Raw genomic sequence first — 17333 nt, forward strand, 5'->3', positions numbered from 1 at the left:
ACTGACAGCTGATTTGGCATCAGCTCACTTTATGTCGACCATACTCAAATGTGATGGAAAATTGGGTACCTCTCTGATGGTTCGGTGATTATCACTAAAATCTTGATCACGGAACATCTGGCACCCAAAAACTCCATCAATCGAAATTTTCACACCTAAAATATTGTACTAACGAGAACTGGAGTGCCAGATATTCCGTATTCGCGATTTTTGAGGCAATGATTGTCGTGCACGCAATCACAATTTGCGCAATAATCCGTTTACCACCTCTCTGATATATGGTTCGGTGATTATTTCGCAAAAAACGATTTAGCACACGTCACTAAAATCTCGATCACGGAACATCTGGCACCCGAAAATGTCGGTAAAGGTCTGTTCATACCTATCCAGCACGACCCGTATCCTGCAGGTGTCATGCAAGTGCGGATAGTATTTATGGAGGATGAACGAATGAGACGACTGGCATGTTAATGCACGTGTTTATTATATGACAGCTAAAGGCAGAGTGAGTAGTGGCTCTCCGAACCCAGCCGGGTTGGTCCCCACTCGCAGGAAGGCAACCAAACTCGACCATGTCGTATAAGCGAGCCGCCACATATTCTTTGGTACATTATATGGACGTATTCATACTACATTCGCGCATGCGCATTTACGCATTCATGCGCGTCCATATACATAGAATGAACTAAATAATACTGTCCGTACTTGCAGGATTCAGGTCTTGCTGGATAGGTATGAACAGACCTTCAATCGGTTACGTCGGTATATCGGTATACAAAAATGAATCACCACTAGGATAACCACCGCTACGAAAATCGCGTGTGCGGGTCTCCCGACGTACAAAATATCGGCGTACAGATAGTTGCGCAAATATAATTGAGCGAATGCTTTCTTTAATTAATAAAAACCTTGTAAAAATAGGTTCATATTAAGGAAATTATCTTTGAGAATTATTATTGTGATTTTGATAGGTAAATATGGGTATCATTAGTCGTTTTGAAGTAGGATAGTGAAAAATTTGGATTTTAGTGGCTATGCGTATAAACAAAGTATTATAATATTATATCGTACGTGTACTGTAAGACAACTATAAGTGCAATTTTGTTGTTTCGAGGAAATCGAGTTTGAAGTTTTGAAATATTTATTGAAAATCTTATTACTGGAGTATGCAATTTTTTTTGTAATAGTGTAAAGATAGGTTGTTTTAAATATTTTTTATTAAAAAAAAACTTCACCAAGCCTTATTTCAGCGCTCGTGGGTTTTTTTTAGAGATGTTGCTTATTTCATCGCTTGTGGTGATTTTACAGATGTCGATTTTGCCCAGCAAAGATATAAAATATATGGGCATTTTTGCGTTCTCAACCCAAAGTTGCTATTTTTGTATTACATGGTGGATGTGTGATACAGTTAGGTGATTATTCCCTACAAAGCACTCGCCCAAAAGTCCCTAAAATCTCTATAACGGAACATCTATACATCGACCACTACAATACTAATGGGAACTCGAGTGCCAAATATTCCGTATTCGCGATTTTCATGGCAAAAATCGTCTTTTGGGTGATCGCAATGTCCGTAATAATCCAATTACCGTGTGCTACATTGATTTCATGTTTTTATTATTCAATATTTATAATACTTACATTTATATCTGCATAGCCACAGTAGTAGTAGTAGTCTAATTATAACTTTGGAAAATAGTAATGGGTTCAAAAATAAACTCACAAATTTTATTTTCAATTTCTTTATTGAAAATTATCACATTTGAAATGAATTTTCACTTTTTTTCAGTTGAAATATTTTTGATTGATTTATTTAATAACTCTGTAAAGGAAGGAATTTTTGAAAACTCTTGGTTTTTGAATAATTCGATAATGTGAATTAGAAAATGTGATAATGCATGTAATATAATATTTACCGTAATCAAGCAAAATTTTATAATTCACATAGTAATGAAATTCATTTCTAAGATCCTAATTTTAACGGAATTCGTATTTAATTCTAAATATTTAACTGCTATAAAGAGTTGTCATGTCTATGAAATTTGGTAAAAATCGTTATATTAAAATTTGCAAGGCCACACTATTTATTTACAAAAAGTTTGTTGTTGTAAGCATTACTAGCACCAAGCAAAAAGGTATTGGGCAATATTTGAAAATCAATTAAAAACTGTTATCTATAAGAAAATGAAGATTAAATTATTGTCATTAAGAAAATAAGTTTCCAGAATCATAATAATTAGAAGAGTGTAATACATATGGTGCTATACGACATTTCACTTTAACAATTATAAGATCAAGGCTTACTCCATGTTTAAGTATATTAGTTATACTCATTTTACATGATATGATTTATCAGATATGAATTAAATACATATATTATATATATGCATATTCAAAGTTTCAAAGTTTATTAAATTCATTTTCAACAGCTTTCTTTATTATATAATATTTTACATGAATTAATTGGAAAACATTGCAAAATTCTTGTGAAAAAAGTGCAAACTGTAAGGTATATTTATTTTTATGCAATTATTTTATTTATTATTGTAATAAAATTTATTTTTTTCTAAAGAATAATTTAGGTTGCGTATGCTGGATTAGGATCGATAAGATTTTAACCTTATTACATACAATTAAATCAGTTTTGATGTTTTTAAATATTATTAAAATTGACAATTCTTATATCTATCTACTGAAACAAATATTGAATATTATACGTATATGCATGAACAAGAACACAATATTTTTAATGATTATAAATTAAATGAATACCTGCGCAGTGTTTTCAATAAAAAAAATTACGCTTCAATTAATATCAATCATCCTAATGAATTACCACCCATTAATTATTTTTCTGTCATACACTATTATGCTTTAAAAGCTTTACGTATTTTTATTAGAAAATAATAATAATATGAAAGAAAGCTTTCATAGCATTAAATTTTAAAAATATTGTCTAATTAAATTTATTCAATTTCTAATTATAATAAATTTACATAAAATGTTTTTTTACTTAATATTTAGAGGAAATTTTGCAAACAGCGTTATTTTCAATATTTGCTGTAAATTTATAGTGAAATAATTGTGTTGAAAAAATTGTTCTCAACGTAGAATTTTCTAATGCTCTAAATATAATATGTAGTAAGAAGAAACGCACTAAATCGAATAATATTTTAGGTCACAACCTATAAATATGTAATAATATGTTGGTCATTGTTTTTCGAGATATCTGTACCGCCAGTTTTGAAAATGAAACGTTTACACAAACACATTGAAAACAAAAACATACATATACATATGTATATACTCTATACATTTAAAACATTAATGCACTTAAAAGTATAGCACCATTTATTTTAAGAATTGTAATAAATTAAAATAATATTTCTTAGATATGTGTATACAGAGTGGAGAATCAATCACAAATTTTATTATCATTTCAGGTAGTTTATATAATATTATTATCAATTTAAATTTTACAAAGGATGTTATTTTTTCATGGAGACTAAATTATATAGAAAACAAACATCAACTCAATGGAAAATATGAAATAATACTTTTAATATGACTATATATGTAATATGTATGTATATTGGGTTACACAGGAACGGGTTCAATAAAACTTAAGATTTTATTATGATAGAAGAATGGCCCCAATGGAGTTTCAGTTTTCGTCAATCGATTATATTACACAAAACTGAATAAAATCTTAATACTCATATGTATAATATAATATATATATAGTGGTCAACTAAACAATACTAAGATCAACAGTGATATGTTGTGCTATCTTCAATAAGAAGTATAACTTGTTACAAGTGATTTGAAAATGTTCAAATTAAAATATTACACACAACGTGATATGTCATCATTACAAATAAATAACTTATTATAAACAATTATTCGATATGTTTACGATAGCCTCAACGATTCCTTTGTTCCGCATAACCGTAAAATTATTCACATTTAACGTGTTGTGAGATTTGGAAGCCCTTTTTGATGAAACTATGGTGGCTTGGGTTTACGATCTACGACAGTGTCTCTCGAATATTTTTTCATTAATCCAACACGTTGGAACACAAGTAGCTTAAAGTAAAATAATAAATAGTTATATCTTTAATACGATAAACTTCAATTCACCAATGTCCTCACTAGAATTTTCAACTCTAAAAGCTATTATGACTATGGAAAAAAAGTACAAATCAATTGCAGCACTACTGTTTATATGTATATGCAGCTTTAATACTACCTATATTTACACTTGAACGTTATTAAACTTTTACTAAAAGGCTTCGATGGGTCTGTATAGTCCTGTATATCCGCAAAGTCTTGCTCGAAGGGCCGGCACTAAAAGCGCTGCTGCCGACATGTCCTGGAGTAGAGTGCCACATTCACACACTAACAGGTACATACGATCACCTCTAGTTGCCACTGATCTGAAATAAGCAGTTACAGATTAAATCTGTTTGCAAGAAATAGTATAAATTTCCAACTTTTAATCAAATTACTTGTGAAGAGCTATTCTTCTTAATCCGGCAGCTCGTGGTAAATGTCTATACAGCATTCGAGCTCCTGTCCAATACAACCAGTTTCTTTCAAACCTTTCGCCATCATCGCCTTCAAATACCTGAAAATAATATATACACATATTTAAATATACACATTTTCAGTTTTATATTATAATGTTTGGTATAAAATGTGAAACCTTATATACGCTTATGATATATCCGGTGGTTGGAGTGTGCGATCTTTTAACACCACCGGTCAAATCGTGGAATGGAGGTCTGCAAATGGTCGCCACTTCACTATACAAGTCTAAAGTGTGAGCGGCTGTGTATCTCATTGACTTTGGATCGAATTTGTTCAACGACGCTCCCCTCATGTTATTGTAAAAAGCAAGAGGATCTGTTTGCGTGCTGTTTATTACATAGTAAGCGATGAAGGGAAACTCTGAATTCTTTTCCATGTTGGCCAGCAGCATACCACCTACGGCAGTATTCGCTTGGGCTACGTCCGACAAGAGTTCGCTGGCTGCGGTCCTTTGTTTTTGTAGAGGTTTCGTCAGAGGTGATTCTAATATCGGGTCTATTGCTTCTAAAGGACTCATCAGGTGAGCTAATATACAAAGTTTCGGATCAGCAACTTCTAATACACTCAAAGGATGAGTGGATGATATCGATTTGTTCGGTGTTGATTTTTCTGCAGGTGGAGGTGTAACAGGAAACTGAAATTCATTATACACATTGTTTAATAATAACTCTTTATTGTGATATTTTATTGGTATTAGAATACTCTTACCGGTACGCCATCTGGAAGAAACCGATCAAGGCTGTGCATTGGTATGATAAAGCAGTCTCTGTCGAGGGTTGATAGGGATAGAGGTTGTAAGCGAGCTGCCGGGACTGATGCAGTTGGGTTTGTGGCCCAGCGTGGTAGACTCACGCTGGGCCTTCTGGTCACTAAGGGTTGAGGAGGCTCTGGGTCGCTGCCTCCAGACATCTGACCCAAAGCTGAACTCACTGGACCACATCTTTCTGTGAAACAAGCCAAAAACTAAAATTATAAAGTTGCCACTAAGTAAACTTCACCTCTCCGTTGAAAATATAATAATATACTGTTTAGACTTTGATTATCCTAGAATAGTTTACAATATTTCTCGGGCTTTTATTAATATAAATTCTTGTATTCAAGCTGAAATACAAATGATAAAAAATGCATTAATATTTTTGACTCTAATTAAAATTCTTCACTTCTTGTATTTTTTAAATTTATTTTTACAAACATATATATACCAGAAAGGCCTAACAGGTAAACCCCAATGTGCCTTCCTGGTTAATTAGAAACATCGATATATAATTTTTAGGATAATTTTAAACAAAGCATCATAGAGACATCTATGGATAACTGTTTTTTGACAAATTTTTGATAAACTTACATTTCAGAGCATTTTTTTTATATAACTCGTCAAATTTTGAAATACTGAAAAATTTCCAGCATTTTTATACGAATCGGCGAAATTCGAGATTCTGAAAACTTGAAAATTACGAGAAATAGGTAAAGGTTGTCAATTTGTTGGAACCGTTTCAATGAAAAACAGATAAATTGGCAAACTCTGATACGAAACGATTGACCTGGAGTCACAAACTAAGGTCTCGCCAGTAGCAACCAGTGAGACTCAAACCCATGACCAGTATGTTCGAAAGCATATACCACTTATCCACGCTGCTGGTATGTATGTATACAAAGTTTGGTATAGTTGGTGAAAGCAATTTTGATTGAATAATCCTTCAGGTTTATGTTTTTAAAATAAATGTACATAAAATTTGTACACAGTTTTGGAGCCAAATTTTTATTATTATTTTTTCTTTTTTGAGGTACTTTTAGCATAAGGAAAATTAACGTTACCGATTTGTATGTGTACATATATTTTATATGCAAATCACTGATGTCGTCAAGTTAAATGAAGAACGCAATTATTTTAAGACCAGAATTTACACTTGCCCACGAAATATTACGCGTGTGCTAAAATTAATCTGCTACGGGAAAAATCAAAAAGATTTTTGAGGGACGAGGAAATGGAGAAGACAGCGTTATGAAACGTTTCATTGCATGACTACGTTGACGATAGCTGATATCGCCACTTTGTTTTTGCCAAAATTTCATTTGAGAATATTGGAACGTGTTTTTAATAAAAAAGGAAGAAAATTCATAGTAGGTAATGATGAGTAAAATTTCAATCTATTTTCTATCAAATTTTGCATCTTGGATATGCCTCGCAATTCAGATTTAATTTTTTGTGTTTTAAGATTGCTCGTTATATTTCTTTCTAAAATGTTGCGTTATAACTCATTATTATTAAAATATTATATATTTTTTTTATTCTACTTAGGGGAAATTGTGTCTATGTACATATACCTACATATGTACATATTATATGAATATGGCGTATTTTTGCAATGTATGAGAATTAGTGATAATGTTGTGGGTATATTATCATTGGTGTTGGCATTTCCACGTCATTCAGTTGAGTAACTCTCGTTTTACTAATGCCAAATTCACGCTCTAAAAACAAACAAGTCGACACTAGAAGATAATTCTAATATGGCGGAAGAAAGGCGTGTTTAGTCCATTAGTGAAATTTTCCACCATTGGGCACGAATGTCTGTTTTTGTTATTGAATAATATTTACAGGGTCGTAAATATTATTCAATAACAGCCATGACAGTCAATAGAAGTATGTTTTTGAAGGCTTACGATGATTTTTGATGATCATACATATTTATATGAGTGAACGAATTGATACCTTTCATGTTTAAAAGATTAGTGGCATCTATGAATAATGTATAATATGTATATTGATATTCCAATATTTTCCTCGTAGCTCGAATGACTAGAGCAGTAGCAAGGATATTTCCTTTACTCACTGACTAGTCGAGTTAACAACTCGACTAGTCAGTGAGTAAAGGAAATATTATTTTCACATAATTTCAAATCTAAATCATTGTTCATCTTTTTAAGAGGGCTGGACACCAGCGCCTTGTCCATACAAACTTATTACACTTCTCCCTTCCTCAATTATGGCACTAGAGAAATTATTTTTTAATATGCTATGGATATCCACCATTGGTATGCATCTGTGCTTTTATTTTTTTGATTACTTATTTTTTATAGGAACTAGGAGCCGCCAAACATCTATAAAATCGCCTCTTTTTTACACCCACGAAAAGAGTCCAGCGTGCTTATTTAACGGTCGATTTAAAAAAATATATGCACACAGTTGCATAGAAAATATCTTTTTCATACCGATGATGAAATTTTTTTTAAAAATTGGTCCTGTTTCGGAGGAGAATACGAAACCTCGATTTTGTCGATTTAAAATACGTATTATCTGGTCGAAGCGCAACTTTCGCATTCACTCAATATATATATTGATATATACATATTGTCGCATTCACTCAATATATATATATATATATATATATATATATATATATATATATATATATATATATATATATATATATATATATATATATATATATATATCGAAGAAAGGAACGGCAATAAAATTAAGGTTTCGGGTGTACAGCCCTCTTAAGTCGCAAAATCCTTGTCGAGGAAACATTGCAGATTTTATTATTGATTTCCAAATCTTAGGATACACATACATATATATACACATAGTTAATTGTGCGTTCACACTATCATAAACACATTATGTGCGTTTTCACAATACACCTATTAAAGCAGAGGCTCCCAACCGGTGGGGAATTTTACAGTTCCAGGAGCTGAATGGCTTTCACATTTTCATATATATATTTTTACTTCACTAATAGATTAAATAAAGTAAAATATTGATGAAAGTAGAAAAAACCACGCAGAGTTCGGGAGACTTTGATTAAATCCTATGCTCTTAAAATGATGGAAATTTTATTGGGTAATAGATTGGAGAAAATAAAGAGGGGGGAGGGGGGGGAATTATATTCTGAACAATGGTGAAAGAATGGTGTAAAAAAGTTTGGGAACACCTATCTTTAAGGCTTAAGGAAGAATTTATAAGAAAGTAATGGAAGATTATAATTCGACTTCTACTTAATATAACATAAGATTGAAGAATAGATAAATATCATTCCTTTTCTGTCAAGAAAATAAACTTAAAATCTTAAAAATATAGAATATTTGTATACAACTTGTTGAATTGACAAGGGCTAAAGCAGCATTTATATAATTAAAAAATCAATGCTAAATAAAATTTTAATGTTTAACAAACAATTGTATCGAATTTTTAAGAGTGTGTATCCTCTTTTTACAAGCTTTTTATTAGCTTCACTCTGTTATTTGTGATATAATCTGATAGGTCAATAATATATATGTATGTATCAGTGGCGTTCCGTGAAAATCTCTCTGTTTTTATCGCACAGTTTAACTTGCATGTGCGCGAGCAGGATGCAAGGGGACTAGATGACGTCATACTGAGTCCCCTTGTATCCTACTCTCGCACACGTAAGTAAGGCTATGCGATAAAAACAGGAATATTTCCACGGCAAGCCATCGGTATGTATGTACATACATCTGTACATATATATCAAGTTTTTTCAAATAAAAAATACAAAATTTTTCCATTTTATTTATGGAAAAATATTTTATGAGTTGTATGAATAGTATTATATATAAAAATATGTGCAATTACATATTTATATTATTTGATCAGCCAATATTTCATAGTATTGTAGGGGCTCTACGCAGCGGTATGCTGGAAGTGTCTAAATTTATTTCATATGGGGGTTACCATTTAAAGGTTTAGAAAAAGAGAACCTGTTGCTAAAAATTTGACAGTACACCACTGGATCTACGACTGATTTGACCATTTTGGTGGTTACCACTTCACTTCCTTCCCGACCGTAATATTAAATAGTCATGCATTAAACCACATAATTTAATTCCTTTTGCCCTCATAGTATTGTAACGCGGGAACATGAGAGAGAGCATCCACTGACTAAGCGCATTCATGGGTGAACAATAGAGACCCTGGATTAGGCTAACAGGACTTAGTAAGTGTCGGAACAAAGGATACGCTGGAGTTCTCACACCCGGGCGAGTGCGTGCGTAAACAATAGACTCACCACTGTAGAACTTTACGTGCCTAGAGAATAGATATATAAATGGATCGGGGAAGCTGTGGTGGGCAACTTGTTCTTTATAAGGAGGTACACACGGTATATCAGATGTGAGCGGTGGTTTCGTGTGGACCTCCTGAATCGTTGAATAAATGCTGTGAAGCGACTTTGGCCTTTCATTTGGATCCTGCACAATAGTATATATAAATGTGCAAAAAATAGCAACGAAAATGACAAAAGTTGAACTAACATGCTCAGAGATGAATGTATGAAAAGTTCCTAAATTGTAACTGTATTTAAAACATCACTACATCTTGGACACTCATAAATAACAAGCTTTTGCTCCAGAAGTGCAATATTTCACCACTGTTTTCATTATCCAGTCGCATATAACTCGCAAACGAACGTGGTCAGTGTGAAATGCGCAAATTTCAAAATAGATGGCCACGTGAGAAAACGGACAGCTGTGAACTCTAAAAACAATAGCGCTGCGTTCGAAAATAGAGCGAAAGCGAGGCTGAAAAACTCGTCGATTTTACACAGTCGGATAACGTTATCACCGGTTTAGATCATCATCGACGTCATGAGATGATTCTGTCACCGCATAGCTATGCACATGTATCCGATGTCGCGTCAATCAAATCGCATTAAAAATGCTTAGTGCGACTGGCCCGCGTGTCGGTATGTCATGCACTTGCCAAAACGCCACGTGTCTGCAATGTGCACGTACTATGAGAGTTTGACATACATTGTGTGATGATTTCACATGATAGGTTGTGGCGTGCACTCGGCTGCAGTTTAAATTCGGCAGCTGCAAGAACTGAGTGTTCATTTGTTGTGATGCAGATATGTGCATATTAATTTGATAGATTTTCAATGGTATATTAGTACCTACATACATATATGGTCACTTCAGAAGTACTATACCTAACGGGCTGTGAGGCTTAGGTTGTAATGATTTGGTTAATTTATTAGTATGGAAGTTGGAATAGTATGAGTCTTAAATGGACCAGGGAATTATTGGGTATCATAATGTAGACAGAAACTTACATATATATTTTTATTTTTATGTAGAATGTAGTTTTTAAATTTAAATTTATGTTGACATATTGATGTTAATTATTTTAAAGATTTTTTTATCTTTGGTAAAACGATCTGTCTGTTTTACGTTTTAGAGTTCATAATTATATCCTGAATATACCTACAATATATGTATGTAGGTCAGTATTTGCGTGTCAGTATCAGTGGATGTATAAAGCTCAAGTACGTAGTTGATTTCATCTAAAAGTTTCAAGACAAAAAAAGAGCGAAGATTGGAAAAATCTAGATTTTCCATAAAATTTTCTTGTATAAATTTCAAAACCACAAACAGCAAATTGAATATATGTAGTACTGGGCAGACACGACACGAGTGAACCCAGACTGAGTTGCTCGGACGTTACTCGTAACGTGGCAATGTCTTAGTAAAATACGATTAACCAATTAGCGAACTCGGTCTGGGTGCACTCGTATTGCGTCAATTCGGTATTACTCAGGCGTTGCTACGTTACGAGTAACGACCGAGCGACACGTTTTACTCGTATCGTGTCAACCCAGTATTGATTGGTTCCTAATATAAAGGCCTGTTACTGAGAGTTGGCGCGTTCTCGTACTCACACAGAAGCGCATGGAAGGGACAGCGTCTTTTTATTATTGAATGCAGTGTGACAGTATGGTATACACCTATTCACCGACACAACACAAGCGCATTTGTTCGCGCCAACTCTCAGTAACAAACCTATAATATATATATGAGCCGTTAGTTTTGAAAGTCACATAAGAGAAATATTTAGCAAAACATTAAATATAATATTTTGCGTTTAATAATATAGGTGGCCTGTAATACGCTTATTCTGCTTTTCAGAGATTCTGGACATATAGAATTAAAATATATGATAACAATTTGTGGATTAAGTCAAGCAGGAATAGTGTTTTGCAACTGAAAATTGAACTTTCGCCACTTTCAAATATATATAGGCTCATATGACGGGCTGAAAACCAGACTGGTACAAGTGACATTTAAAAAAAAAGCTGGTTCAAGTGCTAAAATAATAGCATTTCATATATGCTATTATTTTAGCACTTAAACCAGATTTTTTTAAAAATGTCACTTGTACCAGTCTGGTTTTCAGCCCTTCACAAATAAATAAATAAATAAAACACTGGTAATTGAATTAGAAACACATTCTTTGTAGTGTACAGTATGTACTACTATGTATGTAGTATATGAATGACGCATTGATCATATTTACCACAGAAATAACAATGTTAAAAAAAAAAGTAAACGAAGTTTTTTTTAAATATGTATGTGAAACTATAAAGAAAAAAAATACATATACAGTAGTGTTCTTTAGACTTGTTGAAATGTATTGTATGTACTGGGATTTATAATACATTGAAAACAATGCAAGTTAGTGTTTTAGTCAACAGTATTTTCAATGGAAAAGGTAAGCAATGTTGGTCTCGTACTGTTCTTGAATGGGTCACCTTCTGTGTTGAGCGTGCAGCTGGCTCTGGGTGCAGCTCCGAAGAAGATGTGCGTGCGGTAGTGTCTGTCGTCCATATTGGAGTAGCCACGGTTGGGGGCGCCAGAATCGCGAGAGCGTTTCCCGCCGCGCCCCCCGCGGCCGCCCCCGCCCCCGCCGCCCCCACATCCACCTCCGCCACTAGCACGCTCCCCTCGGAAGTTCTTCCTGATCATCAGATTCATGGTGCAGCTGTCACAAGTATTTCGATGCGAAAAGTTTCACGGACGACGAACCACGCGGCCGAACACGCAAACTTGCGTCATTTCCGCATCACACACTTGTTGCACATTTCATTCAAGGTCTCATTTTTTTATTCAATCAATTTTCAAGTTACCTGGATCAAGTTCCTAATCATTACCCGACTAATCCGAAAAGTATACTTCGTACGTATGAATCAAGGGGTAATTGTATCACACGGTAATTGGATTATTAGTCACATTACGATCGCCCAAAATACAATTTTTGCCATTAAAATAACGAATATGGAATATTTGGCACTCGAGTTCTCATTAGTATTGTAGAGGTCGGTGTATAGATGTTCCGTTATAGAGATTTTGGGACTTTTGGGCGAGTGCTTTGTGGGGAATAATCACCGAACCGTATCAGACATCCACCATGTAATACAAAAGAACCACACGTTCAATCACGAATATGGAATATTTGGCAATCGAATTCTCGTTAGTATGATGGACTTTTCGACTGCCAAATGTTCCGTTATAGAGATTTTAGTGACTATTGAGCGAGCGCTTTGTGACCAATAATCACCGAACTGAATCAAGGATTCCGAAATTTGCCATAACCAGTACACTGCCGGTTGTATCGGTATCTATTATGTATTTATGTATGTATGTTTATATATATATGATATATTTTAGCAATTATTACAATAAAATTTCATTTATGAATACAAAATATTGTATTGAGTCCTTCTATGTACATCGCACATCACCGATCAGTAAAAAAAAGCATAATTAAATTTGTTCGTGCTCTTTTCTTTGAAGAATTTTTGTATAGAAGGATGGATTTAGTTTTTAAATATTATATACTTGTAGTTTTACCCGGCTTTGGTCAGTATTTGTAATATAAATCGCTTAAACGTGGCTAATCTAATAGTAACCAGTCATTTGTTTTTTTATTAAATTTATTTGAATCGAAAAAAAATAATATTCAACAATATCGATATCATCGTCATAGAAACTTCGATTTCTTTTTGATGTATCCCACCTTACATATGTATTACGTACAAAGTCACTTTTGAAATTATATATTAGATGTATTCAAGTAATTCAGCCGTCATATTTAAAAGTGGGATTAGTCCACTTTTATTTATTTTGAGAAATATTTCGCAAAACATTAAATATAATGTTTTGCGTTTAAAAATATTTAAAAATACTGGTGGCCTGTAATACGTTTATTCTGCCTTTCCGAGATTCTGCACACATCGAATTAAAATAATTGATAACAATTTGTGAATTCAGTCAAACAGAAATAGTGTTTTTGGAACTGGAAAATGGACTTCCACTATTTTAAAATATAATGGCTCAGCTGTCGAGTGAAAAAAATAGGTTTCCGAAAAAATCTCAAAGCGAAGAGGTTTTTCATTATTAACAATCAGTTATAAATGAGTATATGTACATATTAAAATACGATATTTTCGGCGTATTTTATCTTTGATTTAAAATTTATGTATGATACCCTTAGCGACTCCTTTGAATAGTAGGTCAAAAAGGATGTTTTTTCGACTAATCCATACAAACCAGCCGATATAACGATTTCTTCTGAATTCAAAACAATTCAACTCACATATAATTAAAATCATTATACTTCGGTAGTGTTCATAGTACCGGTATTGGAATCCCCACTCTGAATACACCCTTCTTTGATGCAGAGGAGTGAATGCTGTGTTAACATGTAGTTGAAGACTGTTTTGACACATTGTATCTGATCAACGTTAACAATAGTTGGTTGAGTTTTAAATATGTCATTCCAACTGGTTGTATAATGAAATTATCGTTCATTTTAAGTTATCAGTTTAAGTTGTTAAAAGTTTTGAATTTCGTGAAAATGTGTGGAAATTCAAGCTTGCCATCTATGATTGTTTTTCATCATGTCGAAAATTTTTGGTTTGAATCAAGAATAAATTAATTTTAATATGACATCTATCGGTGAAAAGTAAAAGCTTTATACTAAATAATATCAAGGAGAATAAATGAAAATTATTTTCTTTGTATGCATGAGTATAAAATTATTCAATTTAAAAAACTCAATAAGACGCAAATTCAAATATTCAAAATTAAAAAATAAGTATGTTTAATCATAAACAATATTTATTTCACTTCAAATTTTCTACGTTATGCTTATTTTGTTTGTATGTTTTTTAAAACAATATACATATGTACGATGTACATACATACATAGGTATTTAGGCATATAATTACATATATGACTGCAAAACACACAAACAAGTTATGTACATATATTTATACAAAAGTTGGAATGCAATTACGGGGCCTGGAGTCGGGACAATTTCAGCAAATGATTGGCTTTGGCAATGATCGATGGCCTCAACGCTTTCTAATAGCACATCGAAGTGTGTCGATTTCGAAATGGTCGAACGCCAATGCGACATTTCAGCTGAAACTCTGCCAGTCCCGACGGCGACTTTCCACACTTATCTCCCATCAGATTCGACACTGGACAGAAGTGTTTCAACTATGCGACAAGTTTTCCCGATAAAAAATAATAGATCTACACGCGATGGCCCAATTAGGGCCATTAATACCGTAAGGTCAAATATTCAAGGACGCGTTAGGACATCGAAATTCGAATTACATTATTTATTGACTAGTACCTAAGTACATATGTACGCCGCTGTTTGTCCTTGTCTTATCGGAACCGTCGAACAAAAAGCTCTATTGTAAAAACATAATTCGAATTAATGTACATGATACTGAAATTCACATAAAACTGTTCATTTTTGCGATATCTTGATTTAATTGAATATTCATATTCAATTCATTTGTTTAAAAACACACGCAACTTAAAGCCTACATTTTATCACTTTATCTATTCATCACTGATGACTTTATCCTCGGAATATTATAGTGTTCTGCATAGTACATTTGGTATTTATGTGACTTTCTTGGAACGCGAATGTGAACGAATTACATTACAAAGTTACCTTGTTCTAAATTTGATGTTTAAAATATGATCGTATTACAGTATGCAACACTCTATTTCCAAGTAATGCTGGTTGTCGTCTAACAATCGACACCTCGAAACGATACTCCTTTTAATGTTAAATATAGCAAAGAGTGTTTCGTAGAATTTGTGCTACGAAATCGGTCAGTGGTGTTGATCGTACAACTTAAATCTAATAGCCTCAACCGACAGTTGAAAACCTTGACATATCACGATATAAAAGGTATCTACTATTTGATTCTGAAATCGTATACATATTAGATTCTTTTCACTATTGAAAAAAATTCGATTGCGCAGTACGAACGAGCTAAATAAACCGGGATACATTAATCAAAATTGACTAGTAGGAAGCAATGCATCAAATTTGGGATGATTTCGATGTTGTTATCGGAGTTTTGATTGATGATTTCGCTCACAATCGTCCGTGCGATGAATATTGCTATACGTGAAATCGTTTGCTGGAAATTGAAAACCAATACTGGGAATTGCATACGGTTGTTTTCGTTTGTAACTTTGTTTGCGTGCACTTACTAGATATCGACGTTTTTGAATTGCGATACACATGTTCATATTATGTACGTATTGACGTGTGTACATATGTATGTACGTTGGTTTCCAACAGATATATTAGCACTTTTCACAATGAATTGAAACATTTGAAGGTTGAAGGTTTCGATTTAAATATGGGAGTGTTATTTAAATGTTTGATTGTGACTGGAATTAATTATATAAATTATTTGGCGCAAAGTCGCGTGCTGACATGTCATATATTTTATACATAATTATTATGATTGCATAAACAGGCGTGTTTATACTGGATTGTTCAAAACAAAAAATTTCATTTTTTCTACAATAATGATCTACAACAATATTTTATACATATTGCAGATATGTATAAAATACTTTTTACCTATTTATATGTACAAAATACATATTACAGATGCCATTTTTTTATTTATTTTCAAATATATCAAGCTTGTGGGTATTTTTAGAGATAAAAATATTTTTGTAACTAAAAATATGCATCTCCTGCGTATTTTTTTTTAAAAGCTTTTATTTAGTTTGTTTTAATATATGTATGTATGTTACAGTCCTAGCGTTCACTACGGTTCGTTCATGAACATATTAGTTTGTTCATACACGAACTATTGGCTCTAGTTTCAGTGCCAACAGTCAAAATCTATCCTCAAATGGACTTCTGAGTGTCGCATGAAGCTTTCAGTCGTCAAAACTTCCTGTTTCCGCTCATTTTGAAAATATTGCAACCCAAGGTAAGCATATATATGTAAATACATAGGAGGCAGGCAAAAGCTTTTATTTACATATTTTGTTTTAATATATGTTACACATAACGTGTACATTTCTTTCGTTCATGAATATACTTGTTTGTTCATACACGAACTAATCTGTCTAGTTATAGTGTACACAAAATAATAAATTGACAAACGAATCAGTTTGTTAATGCAAAAACAATAATGGATAAGTTTAATTACTCTCAATCGTTTGTCTCATCCTCTATGTACATATGTATGCTTACCCCGGGTTGAAATATTTTAAAAATGATCTGACACAGGAATTATAGTAACTTTAACATAGTATTTCCTTTTTAAATCCTTGACGTTTTATCATCTAAAAGGTTTTGACAGCGGAAAGTTTCATGCGAAACTCAGTCAGTCTATTTGAAGATAGATTTTGACTGTTGTCACTTAAACTAGAACTAATAGTTCGCCTATGAACAAACTAGTATGTTCATGAATAAACTGGATTGAACACTTGGACTGTAACATATTATTTTACGTTAACCTTAATAATTAAATTTTCGTTAAAAGCGAGATAAATTGTATTGTGTTAATTTACAGGGATTTTTTTTAAATAGGACAACTTTTTTTGCAAAAATCTATATTTATAATCTTTTATATAATTAAGTCAAATTAAATGTGGTCTCACA

At 32.8% G+C, this 17333-nt stretch overlaps 1 protein-coding gene across 1 annotated transcript; it reads right to left on the bottom strand.

The window, feature by feature from the left end:
* Positions 1-4056: 4056 nt before the first annotated feature.
* LOC143916621 (uncharacterized) lies at positions 4057-12221 on the bottom strand. Its single transcript, XM_077437805.1, has 5 exons — positions 12126-12221; positions 5299-5534; positions 4706-5224; positions 4509-4627; positions 4057-4436 (listed from the first exon to the last, which is right to left on the bottom strand). The coding sequence occupies exons 1-5, from the start codon at positions 12217-12219 to the stop codon at positions 4283-4285; spliced, it is 1122 nt and encodes a 373-aa protein (XP_077293931.1). The 5' UTR covers positions 12220-12221; the 3' UTR covers positions 4057-4282.
* Positions 12222-17333: the final 5112 nt, after the last annotated feature.

This window comes from Arctopsyche grandis, chromosome 9 (genome assembly GCF_051622035.1).
Source record: "Arctopsyche grandis isolate Sample6627 chromosome 9, ASM5162203v2, whole genome shotgun sequence".
NCBI classification, from domain to species: domain Eukaryota; kingdom Metazoa; phylum Arthropoda; class Insecta; order Trichoptera; family Hydropsychidae; genus Arctopsyche; species Arctopsyche grandis.

Coding starts and splice junctions, on each gene's coding strand:
- LOC143916621 (XM_077437805.1), bottom strand. CDS start 12,219: ATGGACGACAGACACTACCGCACGCACATCTTCTTCGGAGCTGCACCC. Junction 4,628..4,705: donor ATATCATAAGCGTATATAAG/GTTTCACATTTT, acceptor TATTATTTTCAG/GTATTTGAAGGCGATGATGG. Junction 4,437..4,508: donor AGAAGAATAGCTCTTCACAA/GTAATTTGATTA, acceptor TGCTTATTTCAG/ATCAGTGGCAACTAGAGGTG.